Source organism: Engraulis encrasicolus, chromosome 23 (assembly GCF_034702125.1).
Source record: "Engraulis encrasicolus isolate BLACKSEA-1 chromosome 23, IST_EnEncr_1.0, whole genome shotgun sequence".
NCBI classification, from domain to species: Eukaryota; Metazoa; Chordata; class Actinopteri; order Clupeiformes; family Engraulidae; genus Engraulis; species Engraulis encrasicolus.
In genome coordinates, this window is record NC_085879.1 from 6,056,267 (window position 1) to 6,073,766 (window position 17,500).

The following is a 17,500-nucleotide window of genomic DNA, read 5'->3' on the forward strand; positions in this document are numbered from 1 at the left end:
GATTAATGGTCTTAGCCTCGCCCCCCCCGCCTGCACGCTCGTGCCAGCGGGATCTGTTGAAATGTGGACTCAAGGATTTCCAATCTGTTTATTTCCAAATAGCCCATAGACGAGAACAAGCACACCGCCCGCCCCACAACCGCCACTTAACCGCCCCATGGTTTTCTTGGTTTCTTTTGCTTGACCATTAAGGGGCACGATGACTGAAAATCAAATAATCTCCAATTGCTTGGCCGTAAACATTCTGAAAGCGCTTAAGCGGTGAAGTCATTAATTACGGCACTTTTCCCGGGGTGCCGGGGATTATGAGGAAGTGCTAACGGACGGATCTGTGTGTTTTTTTCTCTTTCTTCTCTCCCCCTTCTCTCCCTCTTTCACAGGCCACTCCTGCAAGCTGCTGACCAAGAACATGGGCCTACTGGTGATAAATGAAGACACGCTCGACGTAAGTACTCCGCAGGTTGCAGCCCAGGAAAGCTACTACTGTATACAAACCATGGCCCTCGCTCCTATTCCCTACTCCGTCAGTGCACCTACTACACAAACCATTTTTCAATCTTAGGCCACAGTAATTGGACTCTTTAATTGTTGGGCCTGCAGTGCCTCACTGAACTTACACTGATGATTAAAATGTGAAGAAACAAATTAAAAGTTAGCTTTATTGAGAAGGATACAATAATCACCAAGGGCTTAGCGGGATGACTTAGCACAATGATACATATCTGCACCTAGAGAGGAAAAGTAGAGAGGGTTGTATGCCCTGTGTTTTCTTTGAAAGGAGGAGGTTTGGGCAAGTATTATGCAAATATAAAATACTGCCATAGAATTCCTGTCCACAAACCACATTAGCTGGCGACCTCAAAAAACCAAACTGCATTTTGTGGGGAATGGTGGTAAAACATCAGCAGTGGTCCACATTCAGTACTGCTATACAATATATCAAGTTCCTAATATTTCTCAATGGCTACATAGCCATTATGGCCTTGCCGCCAAATCCGAGGTTTAGGAAAAATGCAATATATCAAGATTGTTCCGTTATGGGTCAAGGAGGAAGTCTTACCAAGTCTTTGCCGCAGTGGTCAATGGCACATGCTTAAAACCATGTCCAAATGTTGGCTGGTTTCAGAACTAATCCGAGGTCTATGTCTGTTGGGCTGGAAACAAGCCTCAGTGGAGGGATGCCAGGCCCTTTTCACAAAGCCAAACTGAGTCTGGTTCTACCAGTCTAGCATCTTTATGAATTCCATCTTTTTTTCTCTTTCGTTCATTTTTTCTCAATTCAGTCTCTGCCACGGTCTTTGTAGCAGCCTGTTGCGTGTTCTGCCTACAAGCAAAGACTCTGATGTTTGTCCACAGTGCTCTGTCAATGAGAAACAAACATTGTGGTTCCAGCTGAGCTGTAAACAATCCCAACCAATCAAATTGGGGTGTGTCCAAGCTCAGAACACAGGGGTGTAATCTGATTGGCCTGCTGAGCTCAAACATGAGTAATGCTTTTTGAAATCTGAACAGAAACACAACGCTCTGCTTTTTGATGGTGTTGTTGTCGGTAGTTGCCAAATGTTCATAGCACTACTGGATTTAAAGATTTGGATTTGATGTGAAGTTGCCAATGTTTTGACGTTTTTGGTATTTTTGGAGGACTGTATTTCGGCAACCACAGACATTGTCAGCATGCACAAAACAGAATAATTGTTGTTTTCTTGTTCAGGAATAAATATTTAGTATTTATTTTTCCCATGGCCCATCTTGACTAGTAGCACTTCAACAGTATGTCCTCCCCATGTTGAGAGACAGGGATTCTGGTGCAAAATGATTTTTAAAAATGTGTGTACGTCCAAGAAACATCTACTGTAAGACATACGTACACAATCCTTTATTTCTTTGATAAATAAACAACCAACTCGTATGTAAGAAAACAATTGCTTTAGAGCAATCTCTACATTTACCTACAGGTTAAAAAAATGCCATTCTGTATATCAGAAGTTCATCCCTAGAGGAAAAAAAGCCCTCACCACCATGCTGGTGCTGTTTTAGCGGTGGCTAATTAGCCATGAAGAACCCAGCCCAGCTCCTAATGGCCTCATCACCCATCGGAAGCGGTGGGCCATATGGTGACCTGCAGGCTAGCTAGAGCGTCACTGGTGCTGAGTGGGCAACACGCCGCACGTTAGGAGCCAATACTGTCTGCTGTGTTAAACACGCTGAACACAGATACTCTTATTAGCTGGGGGTGACAGCACCTGGGCCCTGCCAGAAATGGATTGCAGTGCTGGATCCAATTTGTTATCCTTTCTATGATTTTCATACAATATTTGAAACTGTTAAATAGCGTTATTCTGTCCAGTGTGTGCACCACGACTGATACTACAATCGCTAATGCCGAATGTGCAGCACGCACCGTGTTTGGGGGGCCAATACCACCTGCTGTTCACAACACGGCTAAGCACATGTACTCAAATTAGCTTTGAACAAAAGAGTAAAAGCACCAATTGTCTAATCTAATAGTATTTGCTTGACATTTGTAGTATATCTGTCCCTGATACACACTGATATTCCCTCCAATGTGTGCATTAGGATTCATACCTTCTCATGCAGCTTCTTATATCTTTATAGGGAAGTGATTCAAGCATCTCATAATCCCATGATTGAGCGTCCCATAAGTGCACACACGTAGCACACAAGTCCACACGGTCCCTGAGTAATTCTTAATAACTCATGCATCATGAACTACCATGCGAGTCCCTGAGTAATTCTTAAAGACTCATACATGATGAACTATGTGAGTCAGACTAACCCCCAAGTACTCTCCTGTGTGTACCGCATGTACTGCATCAGTCTGAGTACTTCAAGCACTGCGGCCTGGAGCAGTAGTCCCTAGCAGAATGGCGATCTCTTAGTAGCTGAGGTCTGCAGATGTGTGTGTCTGTAACTCCGCTGGGCTCTGCAGACCGCACCGCACTGTACTCCTGACCTCCTAACCCGACTTCAACTGAGCTCTCACTTCATCCGGAACACATTTTTCATTCCGATGCAGGAATCCCCTCCTCTCCTTTTTTTTCTCCCTCCTCCTCCTCCTCCTCCTCTTCCTCCACTAGTCTTTGACTTTGTAATGTGTGATCTCTCTATCTCTTGTTTTCTCCGCTCTTCCCTCTGGCCTTCTCAAGTAACCCCCGAGCTGAGCTGTGCTCCTCTGCTGCCTCGCTGCCTCAGAACTGCACAGACGCCGTGCTGCTGCGGACACATGCTGGAGACATGGACAGAAAACGAGGGATGAAGAGAGCGAGGCTGGAGAAAAGCTAGAAAGAGGGGTGGAGATACATTACGGAAAAGAGAAAGCAAAAGAGGAAGACCGTTAGGAAATGAGAAGGTGTGGAAAAGAGATAAAGATGGAGTAACAGAGACGGAGGGAATCACAAAGGAAAACGTTGAAAAGATGAAAGCTTGAAATGTAAAGAGGGCAAGGGAGACTTAGCATGCGTTATCGAGTGGGGTCGCTAAGGCGATCAGGAGAGCTGGAGAGAAACGGAAAGAGAAGCAGGAGATGAAGGCAGAGAAAGGGCGAGAGAAAGAGATGGAAAAAGAAAGATTAAAAACGAAAGTAGGTACAGAGAAGGGGGAGGAGACAGAGGAGAAGAGAAAGGGTAACGGTGAAAAGAGAAAAAGAGAGGTGGGGTAAAAGAACCTCAAAAGGTGCTGAGATGATGAGAGAGGCAGAAGAAAGTGAGTGCATGAAAAGAGAGAGTGAGTGCTGGAGAGAAATGAAAACACAGAGAGAGAGAGAGAGAGATGAAAAGAGAGGTAGAGGCCATGCTGGCGATGTGACGTGATGTGATGCTGGGCTGGTGTATAGGGCCTGAGGGAGGGTAAGGGGATCCGTGCGGTGAGGTGTGGTGCGGCTTCAGCACCACAGAGGAGCCCCTCAGTAAGATGGAGAGAGGGGCCACGCACACACAACAGGGGCCAGCGACCCAACACATGACCCCCATTAGCTGCTGCTGTGCCCTCTCTTTACCTCTCTCTCTCTCTCTCGCTCTCGCTCTCTCTCTCGCTCTCGCTCTCTCTTTTTCTTTCTTTCTTTCTTTCTTTCTTTCTTTCTTTCTTTCTTTCTTTCTTTCTTTCTTTCTTTCTTTCTTTCTCTCTCTCTCTGCATCTCTCTCTCTCTCTCTCTCTCTCTGCATCTCTCTCTCTCTCTGCCTCTTTCTCTCTCTGCCTCTTTCTTTCTCTGCCTCTGTCTCTCTCTGCTTCTTTCTCCCTCTCTCTCACACAAACATGCATAGGCACATACAGTATAGTACATGCCCATGCACATGCAGGCTACATAGGAGCACACCGTACACAAGCAAACACACACATCCACCAGTACAGGTTCTACATGAACGCTTGTCCCTGCCTACACCCTCCTGAATACAAACACACATGAGCTGCAGTGTTCTGGAGTTGCTGTGTCCTGCTGAGAGGTGTTTGTCAGTTGTTGGATAGAGTGGACCCTGCTGACTAGGGAGGGAAAAGTCATCAGGGAGACGTATTCATATGCGCTAACCATATTTCTAGGCTCCTCTCCCTTATGTATAGGTTACACACATGCACGCACACAGGCACAAACAGTGACTTACACACATGAATGACCTCATACAGACACACATGATCATGCAGACATTCACAAAAACACACACACACACACACACACACACACACACACACACACACACACACACACACACACACACACACACACACACACACACCCCTCTTGACCACATAGGCTGCATCCCGTTGTGAGTGGCTGGGTTTGGAGGTTGGAGCCAGTCGAGGATTGTGTTGCTTGGTTGTTGGGGCTGGTTAGTGGGATGGGAGCAGTGGTGGTGGTCATGCTGGTTGGTGGCTGTGGTGAAGGGAGGAGGGGTTGTGTGGGGGGGGTTGGGGGATTGGTGCATGTGTGGTGCAGTGTTGACGGACGCGACTCAGTCTGTCAAACAGCCATTTAGCATGATGAATGAACCCAGGGCTAGGAGGCGAAGGCACACTGCTGCTGCACCGGAGTGTTTAGCCCCTGCTGCTGCAAATGTGACATGTCAGGCATCAGGGCTCGGGCTCTGGATTGAGACCGGGCTCCCCGTGCCTGCCCTGCCCTGCCCTGCCTCGCCTCTGTCCTGCCCTGCTTACTTACACAGCACTGTTTGGAAAAACACACAAGGAATTTGTGCTAACACGCACGCACGCACACACACACACACACACACACACACACACACACAGACAGACACACACACACACACACACACACACACACACACACACACACACACACACACACACACACACACACACACACACACACACACACACACACTGGCATACCAGATCCCTGCTACCAGAGGGGCCTAAGGTTTTTCTCTGTGTCTTTTTCTCTCTTTCTCCCTTTCTCTCTCCTATTGGATTATTATCCAATGAGCTGGTATTAAAATGGTAGAAAGTGAATAGCTGAATCTCTACAATACACAGAAAAAGGAGGGCATTTTTAGTCTTGTCGAAGTAAAATAAGTAGGAGAGCAATCGTTTCAATACCATGAAGCAAGACATTGCCCATTCACTACAACAGCAATATATTTTTCATTTGTTCCACAGATCTTTTTTGCACATCTGATCCTGACTTTTTTTCTTGCTTGATTCGCTTGGAGTTGAAATTACATAGCATTCACACTCTTGAGTACTTCAAACGTGCAAGTGACCCATTTTCCTACACCTGAGAAGACTGCTGAAGCAGCGTAATGACTGCTTCATAATGGAGCACAAAGAAATCCTGACTACCTTGACAGCTCATGAGCTTGACCACTCCAGGGAATTCAAGTCATCTGGAAACTGGACGCTTTCTTGCCTTTAAATAAGTGATCGCAAGCGTTAATTTTTTACACAGACACACACACATGAACACACACACACACACAGGATGAGATGCATGAGAGACAAAATAGAAAGAGGGGCAGTGATTCATCTTCCAAGTGGACGAACGAGTGATCAAAAGCACACCTCTCCTCTTCTCTCAGGCCTTTTTTAGTGTGAACTGAAGCGTTGTCCCGATGAGGACACGGACATCATGCGTGACTCTGTGCTGTGTGGAGAGCCCTCTGGTTAAAGTCTGAACTCCGGGAACGTGTGTGTGTGTGTGTGTGTGTGTGTGTGTGTGTGTGTGTGTGTGTGTGTGCGTGTGCGTGCGTGCGTGCGTGCGTGCGTGCGTGCGTGCGTGCGTGCGTGCGTGCGTGCGTGCGTGCGTGCGTGCGTGCGTGCGTGCGTGTGTGTGCATGAATGTGTGTGAGTGAGTGTGAGGCCTAGGAGGTGAATGAGTCGAGCAGACGCAATAAAAAAAGCTAGCACACATTTCCTCTCGTGTCTTTGAGGCCAAGGGTTAGAACAGGAGATGGAAGAGTTCAGTTACTAAGGAAGCAGTATTACCGCATGTGAAACAGTGTCTGTGTCTCTATCCGTTAGTGGCTATCAATGTATATGTTTCCGAGGCAGAAAAGGCTTGCACTCGCATTATTCAATGCACGTGTCACCATAAAAAGTGTAAGTGCGTGTGAGGGGCTTTCACAGTTTACAGGGAAGTGCAGACTATCCTTAATGTGTTTCGGGTGTTTGGGCATCTGTCTCTCCCTATACTTGTAAGCAGACCACTTTCGAGTGTCCAAAAACTCTCATTAATTACTTCTCCTAGATAACACCGGCACTCCACAGCGTCCGACGTACAGTAATCGAGGTCTAAACAGCACTACATATAGCTGGCGTCGAGTGGATCTCCCGGAGGTCTAAACACCCCTAGCGCTAGCGTGAGTGGATGTAGCGGATGTGTAGATGACTAATGGACCCACCGCTAGCCATCCCTAATGCAAACACCTTCAAGTCCCCGTGCCTGCCTCTTCCGCCACAGCCATAACATAAAGGCTTTAGACGGCGACACGTTGGCACGGACGCAAATAGTCACAAGTGGTTTCGAGGCTAAATGGGCTCCCCCGAATTTGTGCAAATGTACACAAGCAGCTTTAAGATTCACCTCGGGTTACTTGCGCGGCCTTTGTGTTGCTTTATAAACATTCTGGGATATTTTTTTGCGCTTGATAGCACCATAAGGTCTGGTGCACACATGCATACATAAATACTTACTCTGTGTGCTATTTCTCTCTTCCCCTTCTCCTACACACACACACACACACACACACACACACACACACACACACACACACACACACACACACACACACACACACACACAGAGTTTACGGCCCCTTTAGGGATGACCAAGTTCTTATGGAGAGGTCCTCACAGCTGCACTCCTCCGTGGCTCCGCACTCATTCGATTTCCATCATCTCTCTTCTCCCTCTCGCACTCTATACGTCCGTCTCTCAGCCCTCTTTCTTCTTCTCATTCCCTTCTCTCTCTCTCTCTCGCTGCCTCTCTCTCTCTCTGTGTCTCTCTTGGTCGGTCTCGCTCTCTCTCTCTCTCTCTCTCTCTCTCTCTCTCTCTCTCTCTCTCTCTCTCTCTCTCTCTCTCTCTCTCTCTCTGTCTCTCTCTCTCTCTCCCCCAACATTTCTATTTTCTGTCTCAGTCTATATGTCTGTCTCTCACCCTTCTTTCTTTCCTTCTCGCTCATTCCCCTCTCTTTTTCCCTCCTTCCTCCGTCTCCCTCCCCCTCCTCCCTCTTTCTTTCCTTCTCTCTTTCCCCCTCTCTCTCTCTCTCTCTCTCTTCCTCCCTCCCGCTCTGCATAAAACCTGAGTCTCCTCTGTCCAAATATTTCCTTTGAGCTTGGGTTTCAGAGCTTTGTTATGCCAGGAGAGGGTTGCCGAGTCCCCGAGGTGCAATCTCGCTGCCCCACGGCATCTGTTCTGGACCCCACCCCCCTTCATCTCCTACACACACACACACACACACACACACACACACACACACACACACACACACACACACACACACACACACACACACACACACACACACACACACACACACACACACACACACACTCAGCTCCACACTACACACACACACACACACACACACACACACGCACAACTCACCTTAGCCACCTCATTGCTTAGGCCTTTTATGGCCATTACTAACTATGGACGTCGCTGGAGAATCCCCGTCTGCTGAAGCTGTTAGATGGAGCAGCTATTGGCTTTTGGCTCCATCCCTTTCGCCACCATCACTTCCTTCTTGGTGAGGAGGTACCTGCGCGCCCCATTCCCTCTCCACTATCACCACCTCCTCCTCTCTCTGTTAACCGGCAGCCGTCCCATCATGCTCTTGTAATCGGCGGTGTTCATTTCCTCCCGTGTGGACTCCACTGTCGCCTTTTCCACCGGGCCGCCCCGCCGACTTAGCACTCAGCATCTCTCTGGGTGCCTCAGAACTCCAGACTTCCCCACTTTTATCCGCCCGTGTCAGCGGGCTTATAGTGTAGAGTTGCTAAGGCCTCTGGATTTACAAGTGCTTATGTGTGTGCGGTATCAGCAGTACAACATCATATCTCTTCATCTTAAATACTTGCAGTCTGGATCGTTTGGTGTGCACAAACACACCCACCCCCATGAAACGGCGTGCAGTAGCACAACGCAAGGCTACAACATGGCCAACAACCCCCCGGCTCAGGAGACTACCATAACATTACACCCTAAATGGTTATTCTAGGAGCAGCTTTCTTAACCTTTCTTTTCTTATCCCCCTGACGTGAGCAGCTACTGTAACGGGGAGCGGTGGAAGCCGAAGCCGACCATTCCAGCGATGGAGGCCGAACAGGAAGTCGTCCTACTGGAAACAGGAAGTGAACTTTCCCCCCTGCTGAATAAAGGGGGGTGTTCTATTGAGATGGGCGGCTGTGTCCAGATGATCTACCAAGAGGCTGTCAACACAGTCCAAACCCTAACCCTAACACCTAGCGGTGCTACTGTAGTGCATCAACCCAACAGGGGGAACCTGGGCTCTTTTCTGCTCACCCCCGCATCTATAAGATTTTAGAGAGGAGAGGGAATAGGGGCTTGGAAAAAAAGGCCTCCTCGGAGAAAACCCATCATCAAACCTTAGTGGCATGTGTGCCTCAAACGTTATGTCATACAATTCTCCCTTGTGACCTTTCTAAAGGTTCTCTGAGGCACCAGGCTCTCACGGTCACCTTTCCCAGTACAGTAGCAGCAGTGGAGGGACGTGTCAGTGCCCAACGGTGACTAACGCTGGAAGATCTGAGCTGGGTCTTGTTCCCCTCGCAGGCCCGGCCCACTGACGCCTTCCTGTTTTCCCAAGATTCTTCTCTCTCTCCCTCTCGGCCTACCAAAGAGACCCGCCGTTTGTTCCAGCAGATCCAGAGAGCAGAGCAGTTGGGGAGGCGGGTGGTGGGCGGCTTGGAGTCATGTGACCTCCTCCTACTTTCTTCTTTTTATGGGAAATTAAATGGAGTGCAACACTCTTCCCAAACCAAATACGACCCCATGCCTGCAGCCTCTCCCCCCTTGGAGCAACACAGAAGAGTAAAACTCGACTTTCCTGCCTGCCACAGTTTGTTGCTGAAAGAATAATCATCTCCATATAAATGGCAAAACCAACAGTAAAATGTTTAACCCAAGTGTCTTCCTAGGCCACGTGTCTTCCTCTTAGGCCAAGTGTCATCTTTTTTCCAAACGATATGTAATGATAAGGTGGGATAGGAAAATACTTGAATAAGAAGACACTGGTGATTAATTTTGTCCAAGTTCATCAGGTATCAGTGAAACCATGTACTTGCTTCCAAGTTGCAACAGAACTGGAGTTGTACTCACATTCTTCCAAAATGGCCCTAAAAACCAGATGAACGTGCTGCGATACCTAGAACAAGGGGGAAAAATACCGTATGCAGCTGTGCACAAAATCCAGAGGCCAGGGAAAAGAAAGAAAACATAGTGCAACACTAAAGCCTCCTCTCCCTCTCCACCTCTCCGTCTCTACATCTCCCTCTCCACCTCTCCCTCTGCTCTGAACTCCACTCCAGCCACCTCCACCTCCACCCATCCCCCACGCCTTTCTCCTTAGCCCAGATTATGAGAAGGTCTCGTTGTTCAACCCAACCATCAAGCCAGGGTTCAAGGCAACTTGTTGATGGTGTAATGAGGCGTGGCATATGTATGTTTTCGATGCATTTCTAGCCCGTTTCCCAGTCTGATGGTGATGGTATTAATAATAATCCAATGGTGGAAGTGGCCCTGCAGGCGTGACCAGATGGAAGGAACGGGGGGGCGATGGAGGGATGGAGGGATGGAGGCGGGTTTGACGTTGCTCAGGCCGAGCAGGGAGCCAGATAGTGGCCTGTGGTGGACCGCTTTATTTTTCCAGCGGCTTTCTCCTCAGACTTTGGCTTTTGTTCAAACGAGGGGACTGTTTCTTGTGTTTTGGGGTTAGCGAGTGCTTAATCAATGCCATAAAGAATCCAAGAGGATGCAAAACACCATTACTCAAAACAATGGTGAGAATGGGAAGAATGTCCCATTTGCCAGCGGAGTGCAATTAGAGGAAAAAAAGAACTTAAAACAAGTGACTATAGGAAGATTTATATGAGCCATTATGTACAATTTGTATACTTGCATCAATTACCTACTGCTTAAATGGGCTTGCCTGGAATCAATTTTAGTCCTGCGTACTGTCTGTCATCTCTAAAATATCTACTGTCACTTTTTCATGCTTTCATATACTGTATTTTAGGAGCTAAATACATGTGTCCACCACTTATTGTCATTACATATTGGACAGGCAATTTGTGATGTCCTCAGAAATACTGTACATGCGCTGTGTTAAAATCACAAAGCAATCAATGTCACAAAAAGTAGACACTGTACAGTGGCCGTTAATGGGTTTTAATCCTTTGTAATATCTTCAGAACCTGACCTCATCTTAGAGTTCAAGCAAACTAAAGATTGCAGAATGGAGACTTTAGCGCATATGATGAATGGCGCTTTATCCATTGTATGTTTATTCAGGCTGAGATATCAGAGTTTAGAGTTTCTTGAGGATGGGAAAAGCTATTTATAAGCCAGTCCATGCTGATAAGGACTGCCCCCCCAAGGCAATTCTTTGTTGAGAATTTTGCTTTAACAGTTTATTTGAATTGAATGATGTCCATTGTGATGTTCTTGGACATTTGGGGGCACCTGATGAGCGATTGTGCTCTGTACAGTATGATCTCTTAATATTGTCTCTTGTGAAACAGTGTGATGTTTCTATGGTCTAGTTTAACTGTGTGATCTCTTCACGGTTCCTTGTTTATGTAGCTTGGCTAGACTGTGCATGTAGCCATTGTCAGTGTAGGCCCCTTCTGGTCTCCTTGTTTAACTGTGCGCTGCCCTCCCACAGGCCACCAGAGAGACCTTGAGCCACCACTGCGGGATGCTGGGAGACGCACTGCACAAGGAGAACGACTTCGCCCTCATCATCGACGGCAAGACGCTCAAGTATGCCCTCACCTTCGGAGCTCGCCAGTACTTCCTGGACCTGGCCCTGTCGTGCAAGGCTGTCATATGCTGCAGGTAAGGGGGACGCCCCCCCAGGGCACACATTCACTCAATCACTCAATCACTCACTCACTCAGCTATATTAAGCCTTAACATTCTATTGCACTTACTGTACATTACACCAGAAAGGGGTGGTTGTAAGCAGCTGGACTTCTTGAACTTGAAGACCTATAACTCCTCAATTCCTCTACAGTTCTGAATGATGAAGTTCATCAGTTGACACCAGAGCTTATGATGTTCCTTGAATGAGGTACAAATCATCCTCCAGCTATGAGAAGTGCAGATGCTTACAACTAACCCCCTGTAGATAACATGGCCTGGATGAATATGAACTTTCACATATGCTGACAATGCACGTTTTCATGCAAAGTGTGAAAATACAAGATATAATCAATCTACAATACAGGCATGCAGCTGTATTTGGGAACCCTTTTAGATGATGGGGAACCATTCCTGGCTTCCTTGCACCAATCAGAAAACCTTGAAAAACCATCTTGCCAGTCGAGCTTTTAAATTTGTTTTTTTTTTTAAATCCAATCACTGGCTGGAAGCAGCGCAGAGATAAGTGTAACCAAATATAGGCCTGCACAGTTTTAGCTGAAGCAATATCAAGCAATCAAGGAAGCCCTTCCTCGCAGAGCTGAGTCGACCACCTGGGGTGGTGTGTGGGATCGTGGGGGACGGTTTGAGGAGGGTGTAGGGTTTGTTCTTGGGGGTTGCTGAGGGTTGAAGGGGTCAAGGGGTTATGTATGGAAAAGTCAGGCAGGCAAGGGAATGCAATAGAGATGTGGAAGTAAATTAAAGCCGCAGCCGGCGGAATAATCCTGGAGGTTGACTGGCTGGCTGGTTGGCTGGCTGGCTGGCGAGCCATTACAGGCACCCATCAGGCAGGCGCGTATTTGGAGAGCAAATTACCCCCGCTGTAGGTCAGAGCCCTGACAATAAACACAGAGCCGGCTCTGCAGGGAGAGTGTTAATGAGGGCGGCGCCTAAACTGCACAGGTTACGCTCGCACACACATGAGCACACTTGAACACACACACACACACACACCTTTTCATACACATCATGCACACACACACACACACACATGATCACGCACACACTCGCGCGCGCGCACACACACACACACACACACACACACACACACACACACTCACACACTCACACACCTTTTCATACACATCATGCACACACACACACACACACACCACATCATACACACACACACACAACACACACCCTTTCACACACACTTGATCACACACACACACACACACACACACACCCACACACACACACACACACACACACACACACACACACACACACACACACACACACACACACACACACACACACACACACTTTCATATATACACATCACACACATACACACACACTCACACACACACCCTTTCATATATGCACATCATACACATACACACACACAAACACACACCCTTTCATACACACACACACACACACACACACACACACACACACACACACACACACACACACACACACACACACGAGGGGCCTCAAGCAAACTCCGGCACAAGGCCACGTCCTCTCCTTGTACGGGGTCAGCTCAGTCTTGTGAACGCAGCGCTTCAGGTGGGCAAACAGAGTGCAACCGAGAGCAGAGCGAAGCAGACGCGGAGCCGAGCCCTGTCTCCAATCAGAGGCCTTGATTTCTGCGGGATACGGCAGCGAGCGGCAGGCAGGCGCCCACTTGCAGGTGCCACCGCCGGGCCACAGCGAAGCGGAGCAGTGCATGACCTCAGGACTCCATCTGGCTTCTCTCACCGCACTCACACATGCACACACATGGAACACACACACACACACACACACACACACACACACACACACACATGGAACACACACACACACACATGAGCACACACACTCACGTGCACAGACACAATCATGGACACACACACACACACACATGGACACACACACACATGGACACACTCCCTCTCACACACACAATCATACACACACACACACACACACACTCACAGAGACAGACAAACACACCTACACCCACCCGTGTGCACACAGTCACACTCACTTGTGAACACAGACAAATGCGTGTGCACACACACATATCGCGCACGCACTCACGCATGCACAGACAGAAATACGGCACATACCTGCACATACACTCTAATCTAAGCTACAGTACGCATGTATGCACACGGCAACATGCCCACATACCTCCACACCCACTCTTGGCCACACACTACACTCATGGCTGGCTGACACACGCAGAAATGTGCCCACAAGCACACATGCCTACATATACCTGTGGCCACATATACACAGTACATACACAAGTGTACGTACGTACTGACCACAAGTACACCATACACACACACACACACACACACACACACACACACACACACACACACACACACACACACACACACACACACACACACACACACACACACACACACACACACTCCACGGAGGCTGCAATCAGACATGAGCCAGGCCTGTCCGGTGCTTGAGATGAATTAGCTACGAGCTGACTCATGAGTTGCCCCTGTACCCCGCACTCTCCACCCTGAGAAAAGAAGAAGGAAAGAGCAAAAAATAGAAAAGGGAGAAAGTAAGCTGGAGAACCCTTGGTCTTAGAACTCTAGGCCAGTGTTTCTCAACCTTTTTCAGGCGCGGCACCCTTCAATTCATGAAAAATCTCAAGGCACCCCAAACCAACGAGCCGTAACATGGTATCGCATTCGATACCACACAAGTTTAGAAAAGTAACACATTTGGAGACGTTCAAAGTTGCAGCTTTATCTCAGAGAGGCTATGTGTAGGCCATACTGGGGAGACCTGAATTGACATACTGTCCATAAATGGTGGATGAAAGATTCCACTGACTAAGCATTCATTTATTAATTTAGAAAGACCAATACGTATTATATTACATAATTTATTTTAGTAAATTTCACATACTGTCAGCTACATTTCCGCGGCACCCCTGAGGGGGACGTGTGGCACCCCAGAGTGCCCTGGCACCCCTGTTGAGAAACACTGCTCTAGGCCCATAGTCTGTATTTTTATCCCAAACTCCACCCTGAGGAAGTTCTAAGAAAAAATATTTAATTAAAGTTAATGTTGATACGACTAGCTGGCTTCGTTGCAGTGACACATTATTCGGACTCACCAGATATGCATGTCGTCATAAGTAGGAGCTTTCCCTTGTGCCTTACTGAGCCCAGATGGAAGAAGATGGAAGAAATTATATAATATAATGTAAGTTAGAAGACAATGATCAAGAAACACAATTCGGAACTGATTAGAAGTAATGGTGTATTTAGGTGTAGGAGTGTAGGAAAGACCAGAACTATGAAAAGAAGGAAAGAAGGGAAAATAAGAAAGAGAAGAAAAAAAGGGGAGTGGAGTTATTAAAAAGTCCAAAACGGTCAAATGGAATTTATTTACCTACTAGGTCTTGCTGCCCTAGGCACAGGAACTGATTTGTCTCATCATAAAGTAGTGACTTGACCTTGTGCCTCACTGAGATGAAAAGACAGACAGACAACGACAGAGAATGGGAGACATATAACAAGACCACATAAAGAACAAGTAAGAAGAAAAATAAAAGTACAGAAAAGCATGCGATAAAAAAGAGAGCAAGGACCAAAGAAAGGGACTAGAGAGATGATGAATGGTAAGAGCGAAAAAGAATAAAAATAAAAGAATGGAAAAGCATGTGATAAAAATCAGATCAAGAACCAAAGATGGGGGCCAGAGAGATGATGGAAAATGGCAGACTGGGTATGAAGAGTCTAAGAGGATGGGACGGGTAGAGAGAAGGGAAGTGGCTTGTCCTCTGGTATTAGGTGGAAGAGAAATGGCTCCAAATCCCCTGATGATGTACGGCCTGTGCCGGCTGTCAGGTGGTTATGAGTTCAATGCTGCTTCCTGTCCACACTGAAGACACACCATTCTTCTGCCACAGGCAGGGGGCCATGCATGAGAGAAAGAGAGGGGGGGGCTTTAGACACCCTCCTCATAACCCCTCCCAAACCCCCCCTCAATAAAATACAGAATGCGAGAAGAGAGAGAGGAGAGAGGAGAGAGGGGTGTGGGGTTGGAAGATGCACTCTGTCACCCTATTTGGCGTTCGATTTCAACAGGGGCTTTAGATACCCCTCACCCCCAACCCCTCATCAATAAAACACCCAATCCAGAGCAGAGTGGAGAGCTGGGTGGAGGAGGGCTGCGGGGTACAAGATGCACTCCGTCACCCTATTTTGCTTTCGATTTCATGCGAGCTCGGAAGGCATGTTCAGGCATTCAGAGCCGTCTTTGTTGGCCACGGCCAAGTGAAACGTTTGTGCTTTTCAATCATTGTTCCGTGGAGCTGATGTATGCACGGCTATTGTCAAAGCACAACTGGCAGAGAACCCTGCGTCATGCGTTCATGTGTCAGCAATCGCAGATTTCTCAACCGAGAGCATGACTAAACTTGTCCTCTATGCTTCACCAAATGTAGCATTTGGCTTGTATAGATTCACAAACATGACGTTTTTTGAAGATGCATGACTTAAAATCTTTACACTGAGGTCATTATTCAGAAGTGTATACTAAAGTCTTTCAACATGTTTTAGTTGATTATTGCCTTGTTCCAAAAGCGTTTGGGTTTGAATGTTCAGTGTTCCTTCCTACGCTGCCTCCTGTCAACGACATTGCCGCAGATGTTGACTGTCTGGTCATTTGAGCCAAAGATTCATCTGGCAGTGGGATTGATGCCATCCCCAACCTCATAAGCGCATCCCCACATACACACTCAAACACACGTATTACACGTACACACACACACACGGCGTGCACACGTACACCACACATAAAAATGGAAATACTCTCCTCTCTTGCATACTTTTGCCGTCTTTCTATCTGACGATATCCATTTTTTTCTCTCTCTCCCTCTCTCTCTCTCTCCATCCCTCCCTCCCTCCTTCTCTCCTCTCTCCACAGAGTGTCCCCTCTGCAGAAGTCGGAGGTGGTGGAGATGGTGAAGAAGCAGGTGCGCGTCATCACTCTGGCTATCGGTGACGGTGCCAACGACGTGGGCATGATCCAGACAGCACATGTGGGCGTGGGCATCAGTGGCAACGAGGGCCTGCAGGCTGCCAACTCCTCCGACTACTCCATCGCACAGGTGGGCTCAGCACCACGCCAGCATGCCAGGGCACTGCAGTGCTCCACACAGGGCACAGGTTGAGGGGTTACAACCAGGGTTATGAATTAACACACGCCAATCAGCCAAAAGCTGGTGAAATTTCCTTTCTGCTGGTAGAAAAGACCAACTTACTAGCCACTTTGACCCATTAGTGAGTGTGTGTTTATTTAGTATGATTTACATCTACTACTCATTTTTGCTGGTGATGTTGGTGGTGGAAAAAGTTAACTACTACTGTACTCCCTAGTACCTCTCCATCTCAGAGTCAACTTTTTACATTTGTCCAAGTTGCCTATCGGCTGCCACTATTGGGTCCACATTTTTTTGGACCTACACATTTTGGGGACCAAAAACAGTAATGGGATATAATATGATTACGGGAGTGAGCGAGCTCCAATCCATTACACTACACTTAGCTGCCACTTTTATCCAAAGCGGCTTACAGTAATTTACGTAGGTGCAGGTTTACAATCCCTGGAGCTATGAGGGGTTATGTGCCTTGCTTACTGGCACTTCAGCCATCACTTATTAGTCAGCCATTACTTGTTGGCCATTATTTCTTGGTTACCAGCTCCCTAATTAGTTAGGAAGCATTAGGGAACTGCCCCGCATTAGGGAACTGCCCCGCATTAGGGAACTGCCCTGCATTCGGAAGCTGCCCTGCTTTAGTATTACATAGATTCAATCCGTGGAGTCTCCGTTTAAATCGCAGTGCATAACTACCTTATGGGAATCAATGGTGTGACTCAGTGTAGCTT

General features: G+C 47.5%; 1 protein-coding gene across 3 annotated transcripts in view; it reads left to right on the forward strand.

Annotated features, from left to right (window-relative positions):
• atp8a1 (ATPase phospholipid transporting 8A1) overlaps window positions 1-17,500 on the forward strand; it is a 227,898-nt gene that overhangs the window by 133,145 nt on the left and 77,253 nt on the right. For all 3 annotated transcript variants that reach the window (XM_063189764.1, XM_063189766.1, XM_063189763.1), the window contains 3 exons: window positions 381-445; window positions 11,373-11,545; window positions 16,538-16,721. In XM_063189764.1, coding sequence (XP_063045834.1) covers window positions 381-445; window positions 11,373-11,545; window positions 16,538-16,721 — 422 coding nt within the window. The remainder of the gene's footprint in view (window positions 1-380; window positions 446-11,372; window positions 11,546-16,537; window positions 16,722-17,500) is intronic.